We start from the raw sequence: 22,804 nt of genomic DNA on the forward strand, positions 1-22,804 counted from the left end.
TCTTGATAAAATATCCAGAGCAAAATTGAAGTGTTCCTTCTCCCTCATTGATCTGAATCCTCAAAACCTGCTTATCATTCCCTTACAAGCAAGGGTACAAATAAAATATAGAATTCTTTTGGAATCTCTTTTTTCAAAATAAAAAAATACCTTTTTAGCTGTGCTTTTGTCCGATATAAGTGCCGACAGCAGCTGCAGCAGTGGTGCCATAGACTGTGGGAACATTCCACAATTGTTGTCCAACAAGACAGCAAGACCTGTTGTGGGTTCCTTCATTAAAAAAAGAATCACACACAAGGAGAATCAGAACCTATATTAAACATTATGAATACTGGCAAATCATAATTGATTTTTACCAAACAGTCCTTAAAATCTTTACTTAATATATTTTCTCACAGCAACAATCCTGGTTCCACAAAGAACTATATGCTTTATGAAATGAATACTTGAATCTAATATATGGAGTGAAAGGAATAAGGTGCCTCAAAACTAACAGTATTCACTTCTCAACTGGCTTTTAAAATACTCTTAAATTTTTGCTAGTCAGTAAGAAAATCATAGAGGGGGGAAAATACAAAAACTACCAGGATGCCAACCGAGCACCTGCATAACATGAGAATATTATTAGTCACTGATTACTTATGGCAGTCAACCCAATGGTTCCAACTATGTTTAGCATTTGCATTTTCTGACGATGTTAGGGGGGCTTAAGTATAAACCTACTGCAAGATATTTTTTAAAAATCATACATAAAGTAAAGCTTAAAGCAATTCTCAACTTCCACAGTTTCAGAGTACAAAAAAATAACTTCAGAATCTTACATTGGAATGGGTCATCAGCTAAGACATGATGAAAAGGTGAAGATACACCCATCATCCCGGCAGCAGAATATACTTCATAACAAGCAAATGCTATTTACTTTAATGAAAGGTTAAAAAATAGCTTTGTCTCAATAGCTATAAATTATCAATTATTTCAATCACACAATTAACATAAAAAGTTTGCTACATCAGCTGTGGAATTGATAATATCATCTAGCATGACATTTCCAAAGTAACCAAAATGATACTATTAGCTACTAGAAACTCCTTATCCACAAACATGTAATTTGATGACCCAATGGAAAAGAGCAATGTCTTTTTTGCTTAGATAAACATAAAGTGATGTACTCACAGTATCCCAAAAAAGTTCTGCCAGACTTGGGGCTGCAAACACCTCACAGGCTAGGTTAATCAAGTGCTGGAAAAGAGAAAAAAAAATTACGTTAAATTTCTGGAAAGTACACTACGCATATATAGAGACTCAGCAACAAAATATGCTGCCAAAGTACATCTTCTCCAAGAGGAGCACAACCTTGTCTTGGTTTGGAGGCTTGCATGCCTCAATGACCCGGAAAGCTATGCTGGCTGGAGTCAGGGTGTCATACTTCGGCTCTTGGTAGGGTCGTCTATGCCAAACAGGTCAAAGGGTAGAGGCCAGACTAAAAGCAGTCCACCAGACCTCCAGATTCTGAGGTTCCACTCTGTTAACAACCATAAATGGTCAAAGAAAATTGTAATGGAAACAGCAATGAAGAATCCTTCTACGTCTGAGTGCGACAGTATTCCTAAGCCTCCACCCAGGACTTTCATGGCTGACAGTAGTGAAAACCAAGAGGAACAATGAAGGAAACCCTGAACATCACCAACAACACCAGGACCAAAACTGGTTTCAGACAGAGAAAGATGGAGGACCTTCATTGCTGCTCCAAACACCAGCAGGAGTAATGGACAGTATATAAGCAGTAATAGATGTGAATAGCAGCAACTTGTTATTTTCTAATAAACAATTTTAAATGGAAAAAAATATCAGAATGACTGTGCAGTTTGTATCTCAAATAAAAGTCAATGCAAAGCCAAAGGGCAGAAGGGCAATTGAATAAAAACTCTGTTAGTTATTAGGATCACCTTAAAGGAGAGAAAAAAAAAGACAAAAAGGCCAAAGAAAGGAAATTGTAGATCCTTAAACTTTTGCAGCTGAACGTACAACCAAAATGGGAGGAACCCAATTTGGAGGGGATCAGGAAGCAAAAGTTGGAACTGTATGTTAAGGCAATTTGATCACCTCCAAGTACATTTAAATAAGGGATGAAAGGTAGTGTCATCCTTTTAAGCAGACCACTGCTGGCTTCTTAATTAAAAATAATTCCAAAATTGCCCTTAACCTAGGGCAAGTATGTGAAAATTTTATCATTAATAAGAATAATAATATTCAAGAAATATCACTGGCTATTTGAAAAGCTTGTATTTTCCTTATATGTTCCTATTGAAGAATCTCATTTGGGACTCTCTCTGCTTATACTAGTGGAAAAGCTAGATGGTCATCTGCTGTTTTGAACTTCACTGGCAAGTCAAAGACTAGAGAAGGATGGAGCATACCAGCATAACACAGTGATGAAGCATTGTTTTGATTTCTTACAGACTCTTCTCCTACACCAAGAAAATCATCATCCAATATCTAAATATTCACAAGAAAGACATTGTCTACGTAACTCAGCCCTATCTAGGAGTGAGTTACCTGGAACCAGGCATAGACAATGTCTTTACCTGATCAGGTAAAAAATTTAAGACAGACTGTGAAGAAAATACTGAAGTTTATTCTCATAATTAAACAAAAGTACACTGGTATTCAATTATTTTTATGGCAGTCAGTAATATAAATCATATTTTGTTCACTACATAAAAAAACTGTTATTAGTCAATGTTGCAAGTGAGGTAAAGTTGTCAGGCAATTAACTTCAAAAGATAGTGGAGCAGGCAAAATAAAATTCCAATTTTAAATCTATAATCTACTTTGTCTTAATATCACTTTTACAATCAGGAAGTTAGTTACTAGTAAGATGCTAATTTCAACTATCAACGGTCAACACATTTAGTACCTGTTGATCTCCCAAAGTTTCTTCCTCAAAAGATGTTAAGACAAATGAGAGAAGTCCATAGATGCACATTCGTGCAGTACTTGCTGTACACTGAAACACATACAATCACAAGTCTGAGGTAGAAGTCAATGTTCTGTGTAAAACAAGCAATACACAAACCAATACATAGAAATGAAAGCACAAGAGTCTGCAGATGCTGGAATCTGAAGCAATGAACAAGCTGCTGAGCATCATCTATCAAATGAAAGAATTGTTAAAACTGTTTGACTCCACTCTGCCATAGATGGTCCCCAGCCTGGCTGCGAAAGGAGGAGGGTTGGGCATGGGGCTAACAAACCCAATCCATAAAAACCTAGAGCTACAAAAACACCAAATACTTCATTCCATGGAGAGGTAGAATGAAGATGGGCTATATTTGGAGACAATTTGAAAGACTGGCCCAGGACAAAGGACTCTAGTGAGCTGCTGTCAGCGGCATATGTGCCAATAAGAGTAATGGGCCTAAGAAAATGCAGCTCAACCCACCAAGTTCCTCCAGAAGATTAAAAGTAATGGGTGCAGATCCAATGAAAAGATTAAAACTATACAATTGAATGAGAGAATCAGATATTGAGAATATTTTTTACCATACAAAATATAGCAAGGCACTGTTATTTGCATGTTATGTTTTCCTTCCCTCATCCCAGAGCATAACTTTGAAAGAAACCTCTTTTCCCAACAAGCCTTTACACCAAACTCACTTCTACTTTTCAGTATGTCCTTCATACTTGACAAGTGTGCTTTCAACTGTTTGGGCCCTCGTTTTGAAGTTCTTCCTCAAAAACTTGACAGCATGTTCCTACAAGATTCACCTTAAGAGCAATCACTTTGAAAAGGCTCCTATCACCTAAACAAATATTTCAATTTCACTTACACTTTAATAGAATTAAACACCAAAATGGCTTGTGACATTTCACTTTATTAAAGCTGTAATATAAACACAAGCTGTCACTGATGAAATTACACTCAGTATTATTCCAGATTACTTATTCTGCAAGCGTAAACTGGTTCCTCATTCTACATAAATCTGTCTACTCAGTTCTCCTAGTTATTTTCCCAAATAGTTTTCTTCAAGAGGTTTTCCTAATATCAGAAGATTGAATAAGATTATGATGCAAAGAATATAGCTGGGTTTGTGTCATTGGGAATGATTTGCTCTGCACCATCTTTACTAAGTCATGATGGCTTCTCAAAGACCATTTAAATTCTTAGAACTTGGGGGCCCATACCAAACCTCTTCAACAGTCTGAGGTGAAAGAGGCACTGTTGTGCTTTTTTCACCACACAGCCGGTATGTACAGACCACATGATATCCTCAGTGATGTGTATGCCAAGGAACTTAAACTGTTCACCTTCTCAACCCCAAATCCATTGATGCCAATAGAGGTTAGCTTGTCTCCATTCCTCCTGTAGTCCACAACCAGCTCCTTTGTTTTTGTGACATTGAGGGAGAGGTTGTTTTAAGGGAATTTAATGGGCATTAAGGGGTAGAAAAATTTCATTAAAATAAACACTAGCTTTATTTTTCACACGTACATTGAAACATACAGTGAAATATGCATTTGCATCAAATCAAATCAGTGAGGATTGTGCTGAGCAGAAAGCGTCACCATGCTTCTGACACCAAAAGAACATGCCCATAAATTACTAACCCCAATTGTACATCTTTGGAATGTGGGAAGAAACTGGAGCACCCAGAGGAAACCTACCTGGTCACGCAGAAAATATACAAACTCCTTATAGACAGTTTCAGGAATCAAACCCCAATCTTCCAGCTGGCACTGTAATAGCATTACGCTAACCACTACACTACAGTGACACCATTCATTTTACGATAACACATTAGACGTATCAGCATGTTTGAATGGCCAGACAACCAACTTTTGCTCTGATCCCTATTGTTGTCATCTTGCAGATCAATAATGGTTCTGCAAACCTCACAGAATCTTCACATGCCAACTTGAACCCAAGAACAATCCTGTAAACCTGCAAGCTTCCTTGAAAAATGATGTTGCACCACATTCTGAGCCACTCACATTGTTTCCTCCACTGCCAAGTGCCTTAAGCATCTCTGTCATGTACTGAAAGGCATTCTGTTGAATAGCGATGCTCCCTAAGCGCCTGATTACATGACTTGATTCATCCAGGCACAAAGTATGACGCAGAAGGGCCCAGGACAGCAGCACTGGAGCATGGTGTGGGATGTCCCCCAACGTCAACAGCAGCTTATCCGTCTCCTGCAAAATATATGTTTACTATAAAATTCATGCAATTCGAAAAGAAGTAGAAAATCATTAAACACAACCTGAGTTTCAAAAAACGCAGTGACATATTATATGGTCTCTGATTTTGGTTAATATGAAACAAATGAAATCCATTCAAGCTAACAGATTATTGTAAAATCTATGATATTTAGTATAATGTCTTTAACACATTTTATAAAGATTTTTGATAATATTACACTATCCATTACAAGGATAATAGAAATATGCAAATTACTGTGGTTCGCTTTCAAAACAATGAAAAAAGCAATGGATTCATGAATCATTCAGACGCGATCCTGAGAATTTTCAGTTTTCATCTCAAACAAGTCCTCAGCCACATGTTAAATAAGATAACAATTTAAAACTACATACAGATTTTTAATTCTGACCTAGCTTGAGAGAGATTTAATAAGAAAACCAAATAATTTCAGGATTACAGCAAAATATAATCAATATGTACTTAGAAATACCAAAATATTGTTAAGGAACAGGAACACGAGTAAGCCAACCAGTTTGCTTTAGTCTGCTCCACCATTCAATAAGACAACAGCTGATCCAGTCTTGGACTCATCACCTTTCTCACTGTCTTCCCTACATATGCCCTACATATTCAATGATTCTGCTCTCATTAAAATCACCCCCTCATTCCTATTTACCTGATCTTTTTTCGTATGTCAATCACTTCACTCCAGGAATCAACTTAATGTACTGCCTCCAAGGTAAGCACATCCATCCTTAAATATGGAGACCTAAGTTCCATTCAGTGCTCTAATTCATCACCCCTCCAAAGATGCATCAAACCTTCCTTAATATAATTTATATCCCTGGCAAAAAGATCAACATTTCATGAGACCAGACCATGTTCTTTTCTTGCTATTGCCATCAGGTTGGAGGTACAAGTGCCTCAGGACTACCCCTCAACCATCACAATCTTGAACAAGAGGGGACAACTACACATATTTAAGGACTCTTATCTAGTTATTCCATGTTCGTTATTTATTGCTATTTACTTATATCTGCATTTCCAGTTTGCTGTCCATTGATCCTGTTTACAGTTACTGTTCCATAGATTTGCTAAGTATGCCTGCAAAAAAAGAATCTCTGGGTTGTATGTGGTGACATGCATGTACTCGAGATAATAAATTTTACTTTTAGACTACTTTGTACCTTTATCCAAATCATCTGTATTTCACATACCAGCCTCTCAGATCTACTTGCACCACAATTAGTAAATTCAGCATCAATGCTTTTAATTTTCCTTACAAAGCCAGTAACTTCACACTATACTCCCTGTGCCAACATCTTGACCCCTTGCTTCAAAGTAAACAGGCGAGGCCCCGGCACTGATCTTTTTAAACACCCAACTAGTTAAGAATCCAATTCTCCTGACTTCCTGCCTCGGCCATGTCTTTTTAAGCTGTACAAAATATATATAGCTTAAATTCATGAATTGAATTTGTCATGCTCACAACTATAGATAATCCTTCCAAACTTCTATTAGAATCAGAATCAGGTTTATTAATACCAGCGAAATCAATGTCGCGAAATTTGTTAACTTAGCAGCAGCAGTTCAATGCAATACATAATATAGAATAAATAAACAAACAAATCAATTACAGTATATGTATATTGAATAGATCAATAATACATATTTAAAAAAGTGAGGTGGTATTCACGGGTTCAATGTCCCTTTGGGAATCGGATGGCAGAGCAGAAGCTGTTCCTGAATCGCTGAACACATTTCATTCAGTTAGAGAAAAGGTTACCTGGCAAACCTCTCGAGCATTAGCAAACTGATGTCGGTCTACACTATCCTCAAGAGCACATTTATGTAGGAAATCAATGTCCATTGCCTCGACTAGGATCAATGCACTGAAATACCTAAAAGAAGCACAAAAGATGATAATGCTCGCATGACATGGCAAGCTTAGTCAAAGGATTTATACACTATATTTGGAATCTGGTAGAAAAAATTATGTGATCACTTCAAATCTCTCAGATGCAAGAAAAACAAATACTCAAAATAAATAGGTCTTATTATATCACTTATACAAAAAGCATATAAATTTTAATTCTGCTAAATTTTCTCCCCTTTGTAAAAGCATTGGGAATTTACTAATAGATGCCAATCAATCTATTATGCATCCATGAAATGGACAATATTGACAGATTATTGTTTCAGAACTATCAACTCCTGCCCTCATTAATGAGCAAAGCACGTTGAAAACTTGCCTTTTGGTTAATCCAAGGATGATACTGCATTTTCTAACTAAGCTATCTGTAGTCAGAACACACAAAACATTACTACCACTGGGCTCCTATCAGATATTTCTCATTTTTTTACAAATAAGCCCCTAGCCTTTCTATATATCACAAAATGTACCTATATTTCCAAATGTAACATTGCATGATGTCAGACAACTTAAAACAGGTTCTCTAATTCCTTCCTAATCTTAAAAAATCACAATAAACTCAGACCTGAAAATGTGCTACAAATCACATTTATTAAAATCACTTCCATTAATGCATAACTTAAAGAATTATAAAAAGCTACACCAATCTACAAATCCTCAGTTCACAAAATAACTGATGAAATGATTCATTATTATTTGGGTGTTCCCAGGCACAATGGGTAGTGGCTGCCTCAGAGTCCTGGAGACCCAGGTTCAATACCAATCTCCTACTCTAACTGTGAGGAGTTTGCATACTCTCCCTGTGACCATGTGGATTTCCACCACCAGCCCCATGTAGCTCTCGTTTCCACCCATATCCCAAAGGGTAACTGGTAACTGAATTACACCTTGTCTCTAGATGGGCGGCAGACTCAGCGTAAAACTTAGAGAATCAGGCCCTCTGATCCATCATTCCATGCACATAATGCAAGTCTAGACTGCCTGTTAGGGCGCCATGGTAGTGTAGCTGTTAGCACAATGCTATTATAGCTTGGTACGTTGATGTTCAGAGTTCAATTCCGCTGTCATCTGTAAGATGTCCGTACGCTCTCCCTATGACTGCATGAGTTTCCTCCAGGTGCCCTGGTTTCCTCCCACAATCCAAAGACATACCAGTCAGTAGGTTAATTGGTCATTGTAAATTACCCTGCGATTAGGCTAGTGTTAAATAGGTGGGTTATTGTGCAACACGGCTCATTGGGCCGGAAGGGCCTGGTCTGCACTGTATCTCTAAATATACTAAATAAATCTTTATTTGGACAGCTGTGAATAAACACTGGATGTGTTAATATGACTGATAGATTCTTGGGTACAATGGATTTCAAAGTACATGGAGTACGGAAAGTACTAACAGTGGAGGCTTTGCCATAACACTATTAAATCGGGGACAGCTTGAGGGTAGTGTAGCCAGTCCCTGCTCTTATTTCTTTCATTCTCCTTAAAGAATTAAGACCAGGAACAATACCTTTAGTAATTTTCAAGCCTCCGACATATTTCTGTACAAAATTTAGGTGATTTTTTTTCTGCCTGAACATAACAATCAAATATTTGGCCCCAAGATATCCAATGGGACATCTTGTGCTATATGAAACAAGTTTAATTAATTCCAGATTCTAAAGACACATATCAAATTTCTTATTCACAAGAGGCTTTGCAGAACAAAGTCAGATTGAACAATGCATTTCTGAAAGATCATCTATCCAAATTGATAATTCTATCCACAGATGTTGCCTGTTCTGCTAAATATTTCCAGCATTTTGCTTTACACTAAGATTTTTCTAATAACCATGAATAGAAATATCTCAGACTAAAGTTTCAATCTCCAGTCTTTATTTAAAATAATTTTTCAAATTAAATGATAGATTTTAGATTTATCATGAGACTATATTTCTGACCTCTGCACCTCACTTACAAGTAACATGTTTAGACATCAAGGAACTGCACCAAAACAAGTATCTCAATATATCATTCACATTATTTCAATATATTGTGCACAATACTCGTAAATGCATGAGGCTGGATGAATCATGATCCAGTTACAGGCATAATGGCTATCTGATGAATATCTAGCCAGAATAGGCCCTTCTGACACTTCAAGCCACACTGCCCAGCAATAGAAACATAGAAAACCTAAAGCACAATACAGGCCCTTCGGCCCACAAAGTTGTGCCGAAAATGTCCCTGCCTTAGAAATTACTAGACTTACCCACAGCCCTCTATTTTTCTAAGCTCCATGTACCTATCTAAAAGTCTCTTAGAAGACCCTATTGTATCCGCCTCCACAACCGTTGCCAGCAGCCCATTCCACGCACTCACCACTCTCTGAGTAAAAAACTTACCCCTGACATCTCCTCTGTACCTACTCCCCAGTACCTTAAACCTGTGTCCTCTTGTGGCAACCACTTCAGCCCTGGGAAAAAGCCTCTGACTATCCACACGATCAATGCCTCTCATCATATTATACACCTCTATCAGGTCACCTCTCATCCTCCGTTGCACCAAGGAGAAAAGGCCAAGTTCACTCAACCTATTCTCATAAGGCATGCTCCCCAATCCAGGCAACATCCTTGTAAATCTCCTCTGCATCCTTTCTATGGCTTCCACATTCTTCCTGTAGTGAGGCGACCAGAACTGAGCACAGTACTCCATGGGAGGTCTGACCAGGGTCCTATATAGCTGCAACATTACCTCTCGGTTATCTCCCAATTTAATCCTAGCCTAATCACGAGACAATTTACAATGACCAATTAACCAGTACACACATCTTTGGACTGTGGGAGGAAACCAGAGGACCCAGATGGGGAGAATGCACAAGCTCCTTACAGTCAGTGGCAGGAATTGAACCTGGATCACTGGTACTGTAAAGCATTGTGTCACTATGCTACCGAGCCACATATAAATCTCCCACTATTTCTACTTCTTCTGTTAGGACAACTTCTCAATTTTACATTTCAAGTTCTCATTAGTTATTGTTGTTGTTGTTGTTGTTGTTGTTAAGTGCCATCAAGTCGTTGCTGACTCATGCCGACCCTATGGATTGTTGCACTAAATGAGTCTCGACCCTGCAAACGGCTCACTGTTGATAACATTGTGTTCATAGCTGTCCTTATTGTGTCCATCCATCTGATGGTGGCCTTCCTCTCTTCCATTGCGCTTTCACCTTGCTGTGCATAATAGCACTTTCCAGGGAGCTGTTTCTTTGCATGATGTACCCAAAGTACGAAAGGTGGAGTCTTGTTATTTCAGCCTCTAGAGAGAGACTTGGTTTGATCTCGTTAAGGACCAATTCGCTTGATCTGTGAGAGGTCCACGAGATGCGTGGCATTTCTCTCCATTAGTTATATGAAACAAAAATTTAATACGTGATTAAAGAAAAATGAGTGGAAAACATTAATATATACACATGCCTTAAATACTTATTCAAACAACATTAATTTGCATTGCAGATGTGATAGCAATATTCTACCTTTTCTAAAAAGGTGGAACAGGAATCAATACAAGGGATCATTCGATCTATTTTCAGCTGAATAAACAGCAGTGCAACTGGAACATTACCCAAATATGCCTTCTGAGAGTTAGGTCAGATTAAATATATATCTACTACTTTTCAAGTTGGTTGCTGGATATTTCAAACACATTGTAAAATGTTAAAATACTTAGCAATTTTCCAAACAATTTCAATAATCATTTTTATCTATTTAGAGATACAGCACTTTAGCAGATCCTTCCAGCCAAATGAGCCCATGCTGTCCAATTACACACATGGCCAATTAACCTACTGACCCATACATCTTTGGAATGTGGGAGGAAACTGCAGCACCTGAAGGAAATCCAGTCACGGGGACGACATGCAAACTCTTTACAGAGTGGCGGAATTGAACCTGGATCACAGGCACTATAATATTACACTAAATGCTAAAATTACTGTGCCACCCCTAAATGACAGAGACAAATCAATCCTTCCTGTGGCAAGGATCAAACCTACAATCTTCTGGCTCAGAGATTAATGTATTACCCCTGAGCCACAACTTAGATCAAATTACTCTAGATAACTTGAACATCTTTACCTCACTGGCATACACTCACCCAATGCGATCAACTAGTCCATCCATGCTTTCATCGACAAGGTGTCGGTTTGTTTGCCGTGCTCCAAATCCTTGCTCTTTAAATATTCTTGCAAAAGCCAAGAGATCTTCTGGTCCCATTTCAAAATAGGCGTAATATAGGAAGATAATCTCCAAAATAAGAGCTTGCTCCCTCAGGCATTGCAGGAACCAACGAGACACCTGACGTTCTGTCTGCAAAGCAGCATTGAAAGTCAGATATCAAATGTGGCCTATTTTTAATTGAGTGACTTCTTACAGCGGATTTCTTTTTGAATAAAGTAACTAAATAAAGGAAGATCTTGCAGCACAAATTCCACTCAAAATTCTCTAAAAAATTTGAACAGAATTAATAATTTTGCAAACACAGTACATCGTAAGCGTACATAACCAAGCCAAAGTACTTGCTCTGGATGAATGACTCTACAGTATGGGTGACAATATATGCTGAGAAATAACTTTTTCACCTATTCACAGAACATCAGAAGTTTATCAATTCTCATGCAATTACGGAGGATGGGATGAATATCACAAAAGGGACAGTGTGACCCGTCAAATACACTTCTCAATTAACAAACCATAAATATTGGCTGTGATGTTTATTCCTTTTTATATATAGGAGGAAGCAAAGTAACTGGATAAAAGAGCCAAAATAGTGGTGAAGTAAGCAATGTAAAAATTTTAAACAAACACAAAACCAAACAGTACACACCATTAGATTCCCATGAGATTCCCAAGTTGGAGCTTCAGTTCTGAACAGTTCCTCAAACTGCTTCCGATAATTCGTAACCAGTTCCTTCTCCAGCTTGTCCACACATTTTGAGTATTCTGCCTATGAAATAAATAAGAAATATTTTTAGTTGGTATAATTAACATATAGAACTTATACTCAGTTCGGATAAAATCACTGGGATACATGCAACCATTAGAGACACTATAAGTACAAATAAAATTCATTGCAATATATGTTGAGAAATAACTTTTTCACCTACTTACAGAACACAGAAGTTTATCGATTCTCATGAAATTTCAGAGAATGGGATGAATAACAAAAAGGACAGCGTGACCTGACAAATACACTTCTCAATAACAAGCTGTAAATGATGGCTGTGATGTTGAGAAGTGTATTCGTCGAGCCAAAAGTAAATGTATAAGCCAATCAAAAAGTAAATATATATAGCATTGCTCAACAAATATACAACATGGTTCAACAGTGCAGTTTAATTACCTCCAAAAAATATTTATTACTTCAGCTTACCCTGTAAGGATGGCGCTCATCTTGAAAATATGTGAGTAGGTAGAGAACACAGCGTAGTGTATAGAGTCGTTCTTCATAATAGTATTCTGCAATCTAAGCACAAGACAAAAATAAAATATAAAGTGTAAATAAAGTTGCAAGAACTCAGTAAACTTTCAGAAAATTATATTTTTAATATAGTTAGCAAACTCCTTCTGCCTTCCACAAACTGAAACCCACTCTAAACATTACACTCGAGTAAAAAGGCAGGCAAGACAGAATATTCAATTTTGTTTTGTTAACACACGATTAAAGTAGTAATTCTGCCTTGCAAACTGTTACTAGTAATCACAACTGTGGCAAATAGATTAAATCAAAGACAATCAACTAACAAACTCTGAAAATACTACAACTCATGAATGCTCTCAAGAAAAAAATCCCTGAAAAACTATCATTCTTAATTGCCTCCTCTTATAACAAAAAAGGAAATTATAAAATGGTTAATTAATTTTAAAAATATTTATCAAATGAAAAAGCATGACAGTAGTCTTGTATTTCCAGACTGTATGACTCCAGATATGATTGCCTTTGTTCATGTAAGGAACGGCATTAAGCTTTTTGACTTATCCCACAGCATGTACTACAAAATGACAAAAGGCAGCAATACTGCTTATAAGATTCCCAAACGGAAATAATAAATAAAAACAATTCAGCTGATATTGAGTTCAACTTTTAACAAGGGAGGATTTCATCAACTTGGAAAAGTCTCAGGAGCTTTAGAACATTCCTTTGAATGGTTTGATTTTTTAAAAATATATTCAAAATAACTTCTTTGCCTCCCATTCAAACTTCCCCTATGCATAAATCAGGAGACATGAAATTTTGTTCGGCAATTACTTTCTAATCTTCCACTTTCTTGTGCAAGGTCACAGTTTCTATTTTGTGCAATATCCCAGCAGGCCAACTAAGAGTGGAAACAAGAAAAGGCTGCTGAAAGACAAAGTGGGAATTAACCTTCATTAACATAGCTCTACACATTAGGTGCAGAACATCAACTGTACATTTTAGGTTTCAACATATAAATACTTACCTTGAGCTGCAGTGTTTGGCTTTGTCGGTCATCCTGCAAAACTACCTTAAAAGGATAAATACAAGCAAACCAGTTACAGGATGCCAACACTATGAACATGCGAATAAAGCTCTTTAAAAGAAAACAGTATGACTGAACTTAATGCAAAAAAAATTACCAGAATTTTGAAGTTGAAACAGACTCTAATTATAACTTCTAATTTTCAGCACAAGTTCTACACGTCCAACCAGTTATCCATTACAAATATGGAAAATTTATCAAGGCTATTTGTTAAGGAGTGAAAGAAACTGGGGTAACACCAAAAGGAGTAAAAATAGCTACAAATGAGCTACCATGTTTCTTCTTATGAAGCTATAATTCCCTAATTGAGAATCTATTGAAATGCCCATTTCAAGAGTCATACCTTTATTGAATCCTTTGTGCCCCTGTAATCCTCTTGAAGATATGACTGTAATATTTGAACGCTCTGCTGCTCATCCAAACTCTATCCAAGAATTAACCAATTGTTAGACAAATTGATATTGTTTGTAAATAATTCTTCATAACTTACGTCATAAACAGACATTGTGATAAGTCAAACACAATGGAATTTAATCTCTAGACTTCTGGCTCAAAAATCACACAATTACTTTATTCCTTGGCGTGTAGAAAATTGAGAGATTTGATAGAGGTATACAACATTGTGAGGGGTATAGAGAGTATATGCAGGAAGGCTTTTTTCCACTGAGATTGGGAGGGACTACAACCAGAGGTCATGGGTTAAGGGGGTGAAAGGTGAGAAGTTTATAGGGAACATGAGAGGAAACCTCTTCAGTCAGAGGGTCATGAGTGTCGAACAAGCGCAGTTTCAAACTTTAAGAGAAGTTTGGATAGGTACATGTATGGTAGGGGCACGATGGGTTATGTTTCCAGTGCAGGTCGATGGGAGTAGGCAGTTTAAACGGCTAGACACGGACAAGACGGGCTGAAGGGCCTGTTTCTGTGCTGTAATGTTCTATGACTCTATAACTCTAAATTTAAAAAGGATGGACATTAGCCAATAGTCAGCAACCAAAGGCTAGATTACAATTGACCATTCCAAAATCATCTTGAACTACAAGTTCCAGCTTATTTTTTTCTACTGCCATCTCCTGGTCTCTACCATCCTCACCTCCAATAAAATGCAAGGAGCTCACAGACTTGGTTACTATCTGCTACTTCCTTTTTTATTTCCCCTTCTTTTTCATCTCAAACAGTCTCCCAGCCCCAAATCCCTCTCCACTTTCTTCCACATCTTTCATTGTTCCTTCACCAAACACATCTTGCCTAAAAGAACATTATATTTGCTATTAATTTCTGTTCTAGGCCCCAACATCAGTTGCAACTGTTAACAATTTTCTCTCAATTAATGCTCCTTTCATTAAATTCACTACCACTCTCCTCAAAGAAAAAGATCCCAGAACCAAAGGTGGAGCTTAGGAGGGTTAATGGCGACTCCTTTTCTTGCATCTTCAGAAACAGCTCTATTTCCACCTTTAATATCTTTATTTTTCCCTTTCAGGGTTCTTTTGAAGACCCTGACCTGGAGTTACACGCAGGCTTCGGTTCTTTGTGGGAATGGGACCCGTTCTCGGGGTCCCACAACTAGCTGTTATTCCACATGTCAAGGGAGCCTCTCTCGTGTTTGGAAGCCTAAGATCTCGGGGCTCTGGAGACAGGCGGATCAAGGGTCGGTGTCATGTCAGGAGACTTGTGTGTCGCCGGGGAGGCCAGAAAATCTTTCGCTGTGGGCCCGAAGACCTGAGGTCTTTGCGATCTTCAGACACAGAGCTCAAAAAAAGCAACGAAATGGACTTTTAACATCATAAACCAGTGGGCTGTTGTTATGTATCCCGCTCGTGAAAATGGGGGACACCTCTCTCTCTCTTAAGGAGAAAGAGAACCTGTGGTTTGTCAAATGTCGAATGAAATGTGAAGCCTTTGGGGTAATTTTGGTCCGTGTCTTTGCTATTGCTTAGCACACGCTTGGGCTCAGTGATGGTAACGACGCACTTTTTTTTTGCTGGTGGTAGAAGGTGGGGGGGAATCGTTGCTTGCTGCCGCTTACATGCAGAAGGGGGGAACTGGGGAGGGACTTTGGGGTTCTCACATTTAACTGTCGTTCATTCTTTGGGGCACTTCTCTGTTTTCATGGATGTTTGCAAAGAAAAAGCATTTCAGGATGTGTATTGTATACATTTCTGACATTAAATTGGACCTTTAAACCTTTGAACCAAACATCAACAAGGACTAAAGCCTGACCTTCAATTAGGCACCTCTTTTATGGTCCACGACATGTTGTAGCTACTAAAATATGTGCTACACTTTTTCAGAATTCATGGTCTGAATCCTTCTAAGTACCAAAATTCTCTCCAGTCTCTTTCCGGAATTATATAGCTGCATGGGTCTGCACTTTCTTGGTTCTATTCCTATCTATTTAGTGAAAGCAATCTGCAATAGCATCTCTTCCAGTGCAGGCAAGTCCAAAGGCCCATTCTCCCTTATTTCTTGTGTATACACTACTGACATTAGGTTAAATATTACACCCTAAAGATGGTGGCTTGAAGAGGCAAGAAGAAAGTCATTCCACAAAAAAAAAGATAAAGCAAATGAGCCAAATTGTTTTCACTGTGGCAAAATTTAAATTAGCTTTAAACTGCATGATTCAAAACATTTAAAAATAGCTTGAGATGCATCAAACTCTTTCACAGGTTAGATTTCAACACAATTCCCAAACTTAAGAACACATGTTAATCAATGGGACACATAAAATAGCAATCAAAGTACACACCAAGAATTTGCTGATCCGTAATCCAAGTTCCTTCAATGAAGCCACCACTTCCTTATCAGCCTTTAGTTTATCAGCAGAAGATACACTGTAACAGAAACATCCACCTCCATGTTTTAATCTCCATCAATTACTACAATAAGCAAAAACAACTAATAAGTTTCCTAAGCTTGACAGCTACAAAAAAAGACCCATTTTATCCTGTAGCAATGAATGGGTGTTGTGTTGCTTTCCTTAAATTCAAACTGTAAAAGACTTACAAATATATTCACCAAGTTAACTTGTTATCTAAAATGCTCATATTATTTGCAGTGAACAATGTTGGCTAGCCCACAGAATATATTTATTTATAGAACATAAATTAAGCAACTAACTTCAAGTCAAAACTCATCAGAATGAGTTGAATTTGCAGTATCTCAGTGCTGACATTCCCAGTAATCTGCATACACCTTCGTGATTATTTATTTTCGCACATTAAAGCAATTTAAAGCTCATTCAATAGAGGAAAGTATGATCCAATCTTATTCCCTTATGCCTACAAACTATAAGTACAGGTAGATTACTGTAAATACACATGTCATTATGTTTTAACTAATTTACTTTATCAATTAAGGTAATGGTGTCCCAATTATTAACAGTAAGCAAAAAATAAAACTGAGGTCCCTATGTTACCTGGGAGGCTTGTAAAAAGAAAGTCCAGCCAGTAACCGATCACAATGCTGATCCAATTCAGCTTCAATCTGAGCCTAAAAGTACCGACATAGTAAATTTAAAATGATATAATTCATTCACTTTGTTCTTTTCATCTGCTACATCTGTATTTTTTGCAACCATTTCATGTTATTCCATTACTGATTGCAATTTTATTATTAGAATTTTTTAATATCATTTCCTGTTCTGATTTTCTTCCGTAATCAAGTTTCCTTTGACAACACTAATCTAATGCTAATCTTCTGCTGCCCAGAAAGCAAGACTCTTAACAGTCTAGATTGGACTGGCTTTTGATTTCTGCCCCACCCTCACCACCACCACAATATCTGGGAATTTTGTAAGTCAAAACCTAACTGAGACCGACAAATTACAATTGTGATCATAAAACTGGCAAAATATGAACGCCTACAAATAGGTATCCACAGTGCGTGTATCTTGAAAATCATTTGAGGCTACTGTCACAACACCTCAAAGGGTTATTCACACTATTAATATATCATACTGTATTATATCAACTGAAAATTCTGGAGAAATATCCACAATTCATGAGCAGCAGACTAATCACTTCGCAGAGAAAGAGATTCGCACAGGTCAGGAAAGAATTTTTTAAAAAAGGAGTGTTTCACTTGGTGCATTAGCAGCAGACCAATCAATTTGCAATTCATTAGCAGGAGCAAATGAAAGTAAAGCAAGGTTAAAGCGGAGTGGCCATTGTTGAGTGGACCAGTGTAGGACTGGGAACTTGAGGCTTCAGCTCAAGAGGCTTCGGTGAGGAGGTACAGGTAAGGCTTTTGTAGTGGTTGAATAAAAGTCACTAAATTACAGCTAATTAAATAAAGTAGGGATGATGCAGGATCAGGTAATGTGGGAGCTGGTGAACTCCATTGTGGTTCCCAGTGACTGCATTTGCAGCAAATGTTGGCTGCTCAAGGAACTCAGGTGCAAAGCTGAAAAACTGGAATCTGAGCTTCGGTACATCAGGGAGGGGAAGAGTTTTCTGGATTCTCTGTTTCAGGAGACCCATTAGATTTGCTGCCTCTAATTCGGTCTGTGGTTTGGGACAAAAGGGTGTGACTGTGAGTGAGGTGGGTAGTGGGATCCAAGAGACAGTGCTGGAGGAGCCTCAGCCCTTGAACTTGTCCAACAGATCTGAGATTCTTGCTCCCTGTGTGGACTGAAGTGGGAGCTATAGGAAGGATGAGCAACCTAACTATGGCACCGTAGTTCAGGAGCCATTCGGGGGGGAGGGGGGGATTAGAGAAGAGAAATGTAGTGGTAATTGGGGATAGTATAACCAGGGGAATAGACAGTGTCGCGAGGATAGAGTGTCCCAAAGGCTGTGTTGACTGCCTGGTGCCCAGGTTTGGGACATCTTATCTGACCTGCAGAGGAATTTGCATTGAGAGGGGATAAGATTACGTTAACACGAGGAATTCTGCAGATGCTGGAAATTCAAGCAACACACATCAAAGTTGCTGGTGAATGCAGCAGGTCAGGCAGCATCTCTAGGAAGAGGTACAGTCGACGTTTCGACTGATTACGTTGTTGTGATCCACGTGGGTACCAATGACATAAGTAGAACGAAGGAGGAGGTTCTGCTGAGGGAATGTGAGCAGCTAGGGACTAAATTAAAAAGCAGAACCAAAACAGTAGTAAACTCTGGGTTACTCCCTGAGCCACGTACAAATTGGCATACAGTCTCAAGAAGATTAGAGAAGTAAATGCGTGCTCAAGGATTGGTGTGGGAGAAGTGAGTTTGAATTCATGGGAAATTGGCACCAGTTTTGAGGAAGCAGGGAGACGTACCAATGGGATGCGCTCCACCTGAACTGTGGTGGGACCTGGATCCTAGCAAATTGTATAACTAGGGCTGTGGGCAGGGCTTTAAACTAAATAGTGGGGGGGGGGCTGGATTCAACAGATTGGAGAAGTATGGATAAAGTAAAAGAGAAAAATGTGGGTAAAGTTAAAGAAAAAGTGAAAGATAAAAATGAGAAAAGTAAGAATGGAGTGAAGAAAAGTCATGCAAAAGAGTAAAAGATTACAAGATTGTAAAAGCACAGTGAGTATAAGGGCACTTTGTTGAATGCCTGTAGTATTCAAAACAAGGTCAGTGACCTTGTGGCACAAATCAGTACAAAGAGGTATGATTTAGTGGCAATTACAGAGATGTGGTTAGAGTGGAGAGGATTGGTAATTAAAAATCCAAGGATATCTGGTAATACGGAAGGATAGGCAGATGGGTAAGGGAGGTGGGGTAGCACTCTTTATTAAAGATGAGATCAGGCCGAGATGATATAACTTCTAAGGAGCAGAATGTTGAATCCATCTGGGTAGAGATTAGTAATAGTAAGGGGGGGGGGGAAAATCACTGGTGGGAATTGTCTCTCAGCCACCAAACAATAACATTACAGTGGCAAAGGCAATAAACAGAGAAATAGAATGGAACAGAAACAGAAATGAAATAGAAACAGAAAATGAAATAGAAATAAGAATGGAACAGCAGTTATCGTGGAAAATTTTAACATGCACAAAGATTGGGTGAATCAAGTTGGTTGAAGCAGTCTTGAGGAGGATTTCATAGAAGGCATCCGTGACGGCTTTCTTGAATTGCATGTTACTGAAGCTACAAGGGAACGTGCTATCTTATATCTGGTCCTGTGTAATGAGGCAGGTAAAATTAATGATCTTGTAGTTAGGGATCTTCTTGGAAAGAGTGATCACAGTATGATTGAGTTTCTCATACAAATGGAGGGAGCAATAGTTCGATCTAAAACCAGTGTATTATGCCTAAACAATGGAGACTACAATGGGATGAGGGAGGATTTGACTAGTGTAGACTGGGAACACAAGCTATATGGTGGGATGATTGAGGAACAGTAGAAGACTTTCAAAGAGATTTTTCATGGTGCTCAACAAAAGTTTATTCCAGTTAAAAGCAAGGACAGTAAGGGTGGGGAGAGCAGCCTTGGATAACCAAGGAAATAAAAGGCAGCATCAAACTAAAAGCTTGTGTATACAAAGTCACCAAAAGTAGTGGGAAACTGGAATATCGGGAAAACTTTAAAAAGCAAGAAAAAAACACTAAGTGAGCAATAAAGAAAAGGAAGCTAGATTATGAAAATAAGCTAGCACAAAATATAAAAACGGATAGTAAGAGTTTTTATAATTATATAAAATGGAGAAGGGTGGCTAACATGAACATAGGTCCCTTGGAGGATGAGAAGGGGGAATTGATATTGGATATTGAGGAAATAGCCGAGGTTTTGAATGACTATCTTCTGTCTGTCTTCACGGTGGAGGACACATCTAGCATGCCAAAGAGAAATGTTATGGATGTGATGGGAGGTGGGGACCTTGATACAATTGCTATCACTAAACAGGTAGTGCTGAGGAAACCTGTGGGCCTGAAGATAGATAAGCCTACTAGTCCTGATTGAATGCATCCCACTGTACTGAAAGAAATGGCAGAATTTATAGTGCAGGCTTTGGTGATGATTTACCAAAATTCTCTGAACTCTGGGAAGACCCTAGTGGATTGGAAGACAGTGAATGTCATACCACTGTTCAAAAAAGGATATAGGCAAAAGGCAGGTAACTACAGGCAGTTAATTTAACATCTGTAGTTGGAAAAATGCTTGAAGCTATCATTAACAAAAATAGTGAGGCATCTGGAAAGAAATGGATCCATCAGGGAGATGCAGCAGGGACTCAGGAAAGGCAGGTCCTGTTTGGAGTTCTTTGAGGATATAACGAGCGCAGTGGATAAAGGGGAACAGATGGATGTTATTTACTTGGAATTCCAGGAGGCATTCGATAAGGCGCCGCATAAAAGACTTACCAATAAGATAAGGATGCATATGTTGCGGAGAGATGTTTAAGCACGGATAGAGGATTGGTTAACTAATAGAAAGCAGAGAGTTGGGGAAACATGGGTGTTACTCTGGTTGGCAATCAGTGGTGAGTGGTGTGCTGCAGGAGTCAGTGCTGGGCCCGCAACTGTTCACAATATACATTAACGACCTGGAAGAGAGGACTGAGGATAGTGTATCTAAGTTTGCTGATGATACTAAATTGAGTGGAAAAGCAAATTGTGCAGAAGATACAGAGAGTCTATGGAGAGATATAGATACATTAAGTGAGTGGGCAAGGGTCTGGCAAGCTGGAGCACAATGTTGGTAAGTGCGCAGTCATCCACTTTGAAAGGAACAATGAAAGAGCAGATTATTATTTAAATGGTAAAAAAATTGCACCATGCTGCTGTGCAGAGAGACCTGGGAGTGCTTGTGCATGAAACTCAAAAGGTTGGTTTGCACGTGCAGCAGGCTATCAAGAAGGCAAATGGAATGTTGGCCTTCATTGCTGGAGGGTTTGAATTTAAGAGCAGGGAGGTTATGCTGCAACTGTACAGGGTACTGGTGAGGTCACACCTGGAGTACTGTGTGCAGTTCTGGTCTTCTTACTTGAAGAAGGATATACTGGCATTGAAGGCAGTACTGAGGAGGTTCACCAGGCTCATTCCAGAGATGAGGAGTTTAGACTATGATGAGAGATTGAGTTGCCTGTGACTATACTCGCTGGATTGAGAGGAGATCTTACAGAAACATGTAAAATTATGAAAGGGCAAAAAAGTTCTTCCACTGGTAGGTGAGACTAGAAATAGGAGACATAGCCTCAAGATTCAGGAAAGTAGATTTAGGATGGAGGTGAGGAGAAACTGCTTTTCCCAGAGAGTGGTGAATCTGTGAAATTCATTGCCCAATGAAGCAGTGAGGCTACCTCGGTAAATATATTTAAGACAAGGTTGGATAGATTTTTGCATAGCAGGGAAATTAAGGGTTATGGAGAAAAGGCAGGTAGGTGGAGATGAGTCCATGGCCAGATCAGCCATGATCTGACTGAATGACAGAGAAGGCTCAATGGGCCAGATGGCCTACTCCAGCTCCTATTTCTTGTCTTCTTATGTTCTTAACACTGCAACATTAAGTGACCAACTGAGAACACCATGGTAGCATAGTGGTTAGCACAATGCTATTATAGCCAAGGGTGTTACAAGTTCAATCCCAGGGACATTTCAAAGGAGCTTGTATGTTCTCCCTGTAACCACACTGATTTCCTATGGCTGGTCTACTTTCCTCCCACAGTTCAAAGACATGCTAGTTAGTAGGTTAATTGGTCACTGTAATTGTTCTGTCATTAGGCTAGTGTTAAATAGGTGAGTTGCTGGCGGTGTGACTCGGCTTGTTGGGCCGAAAGGGTCAGTTCCACACTGTATCTAGATTAAAATAAACTTCCTATCAGAATTGATGAGTTGAACTTACAGAATCTCTTAGCGCTGACCTTCCCACTAATATCGTCCATAGCTCGCGACTGCTCCTGTGAAAACAATTAATATTCTTTACAATGAAAAATGCATAAGCTACAAACCAAACTGAAAAAAAGCCTCAATGTTGCCTAAAGACACTCGGGCACTCATTTCAGCTTAATTTTACAAAAACTCAATGATGAATTTTGTTATACTGTGAACTCATGTTCTTCCTGGGGGCAAGAAATGACATCAACTCAGGGGGGCGTCACGTGATGACGTGGGATTGAGACGTGTAAATCCAGCTCTCCCGCAACAAATCAGTAAAGTACCATTTAAATAAAACAAAGTTGGTAAATATTTTCTCAAAACTATTTATA

The 22,804-nt window shown here is 38.6% G+C and overlaps 1 protein-coding gene across 2 annotated transcripts in view; it reads right to left on the reverse strand.

The window, feature by feature from the left end:
* Nucleotides 1-22,804, reverse strand: part of nup188 (nucleoporin 188) — a 107,355-nt gene that overhangs the window by 70,521 nt on the left and 14,030 nt on the right. For both annotated transcript variants that reach the window (XM_072240116.1, XM_072240114.1), the window contains exons 2-14: nucleotides 22,441-22,495; nucleotides 17,081-17,154; nucleotides 16,412-16,496; nucleotides 14,006-14,086; nucleotides 13,603-13,647; nucleotides 12,534-12,626; nucleotides 11,988-12,107; nucleotides 11,259-11,470; nucleotides 6,987-7,101; nucleotides 4,993-5,193; nucleotides 2,918-3,007; nucleotides 1,174-1,239; nucleotides 151-270 (exon numbers count right to left, since the gene is read on the reverse strand). In XM_072240116.1, coding sequence (XP_072096217.1) covers nucleotides 151-270; nucleotides 1,174-1,239; nucleotides 2,918-3,007; nucleotides 4,993-5,193; nucleotides 6,987-7,101; nucleotides 11,259-11,470; nucleotides 11,988-12,107; nucleotides 12,534-12,626; nucleotides 13,603-13,647; nucleotides 14,006-14,086; nucleotides 16,412-16,496; nucleotides 17,081-17,154; nucleotides 22,441-22,495 — 1,357 coding nt within the window. The remainder of the gene's footprint in view (nucleotides 1-150; nucleotides 271-1,173; nucleotides 1,240-2,917; nucleotides 3,008-4,992; nucleotides 5,194-6,986; nucleotides 7,102-11,258; nucleotides 11,471-11,987; nucleotides 12,108-12,533; nucleotides 12,627-13,602; nucleotides 13,648-14,005; nucleotides 14,087-16,411; nucleotides 16,497-17,080; nucleotides 17,155-22,440; nucleotides 22,496-22,804) is intronic.

Source organism: Mobula birostris, chromosome 22, assembly GCF_030028105.1.
Source record: "Mobula birostris isolate sMobBir1 chromosome 22, sMobBir1.hap1, whole genome shotgun sequence".
NCBI lineage: Eukaryota > Metazoa > Chordata > Chondrichthyes > Myliobatiformes > Myliobatidae > Mobula > Mobula birostris.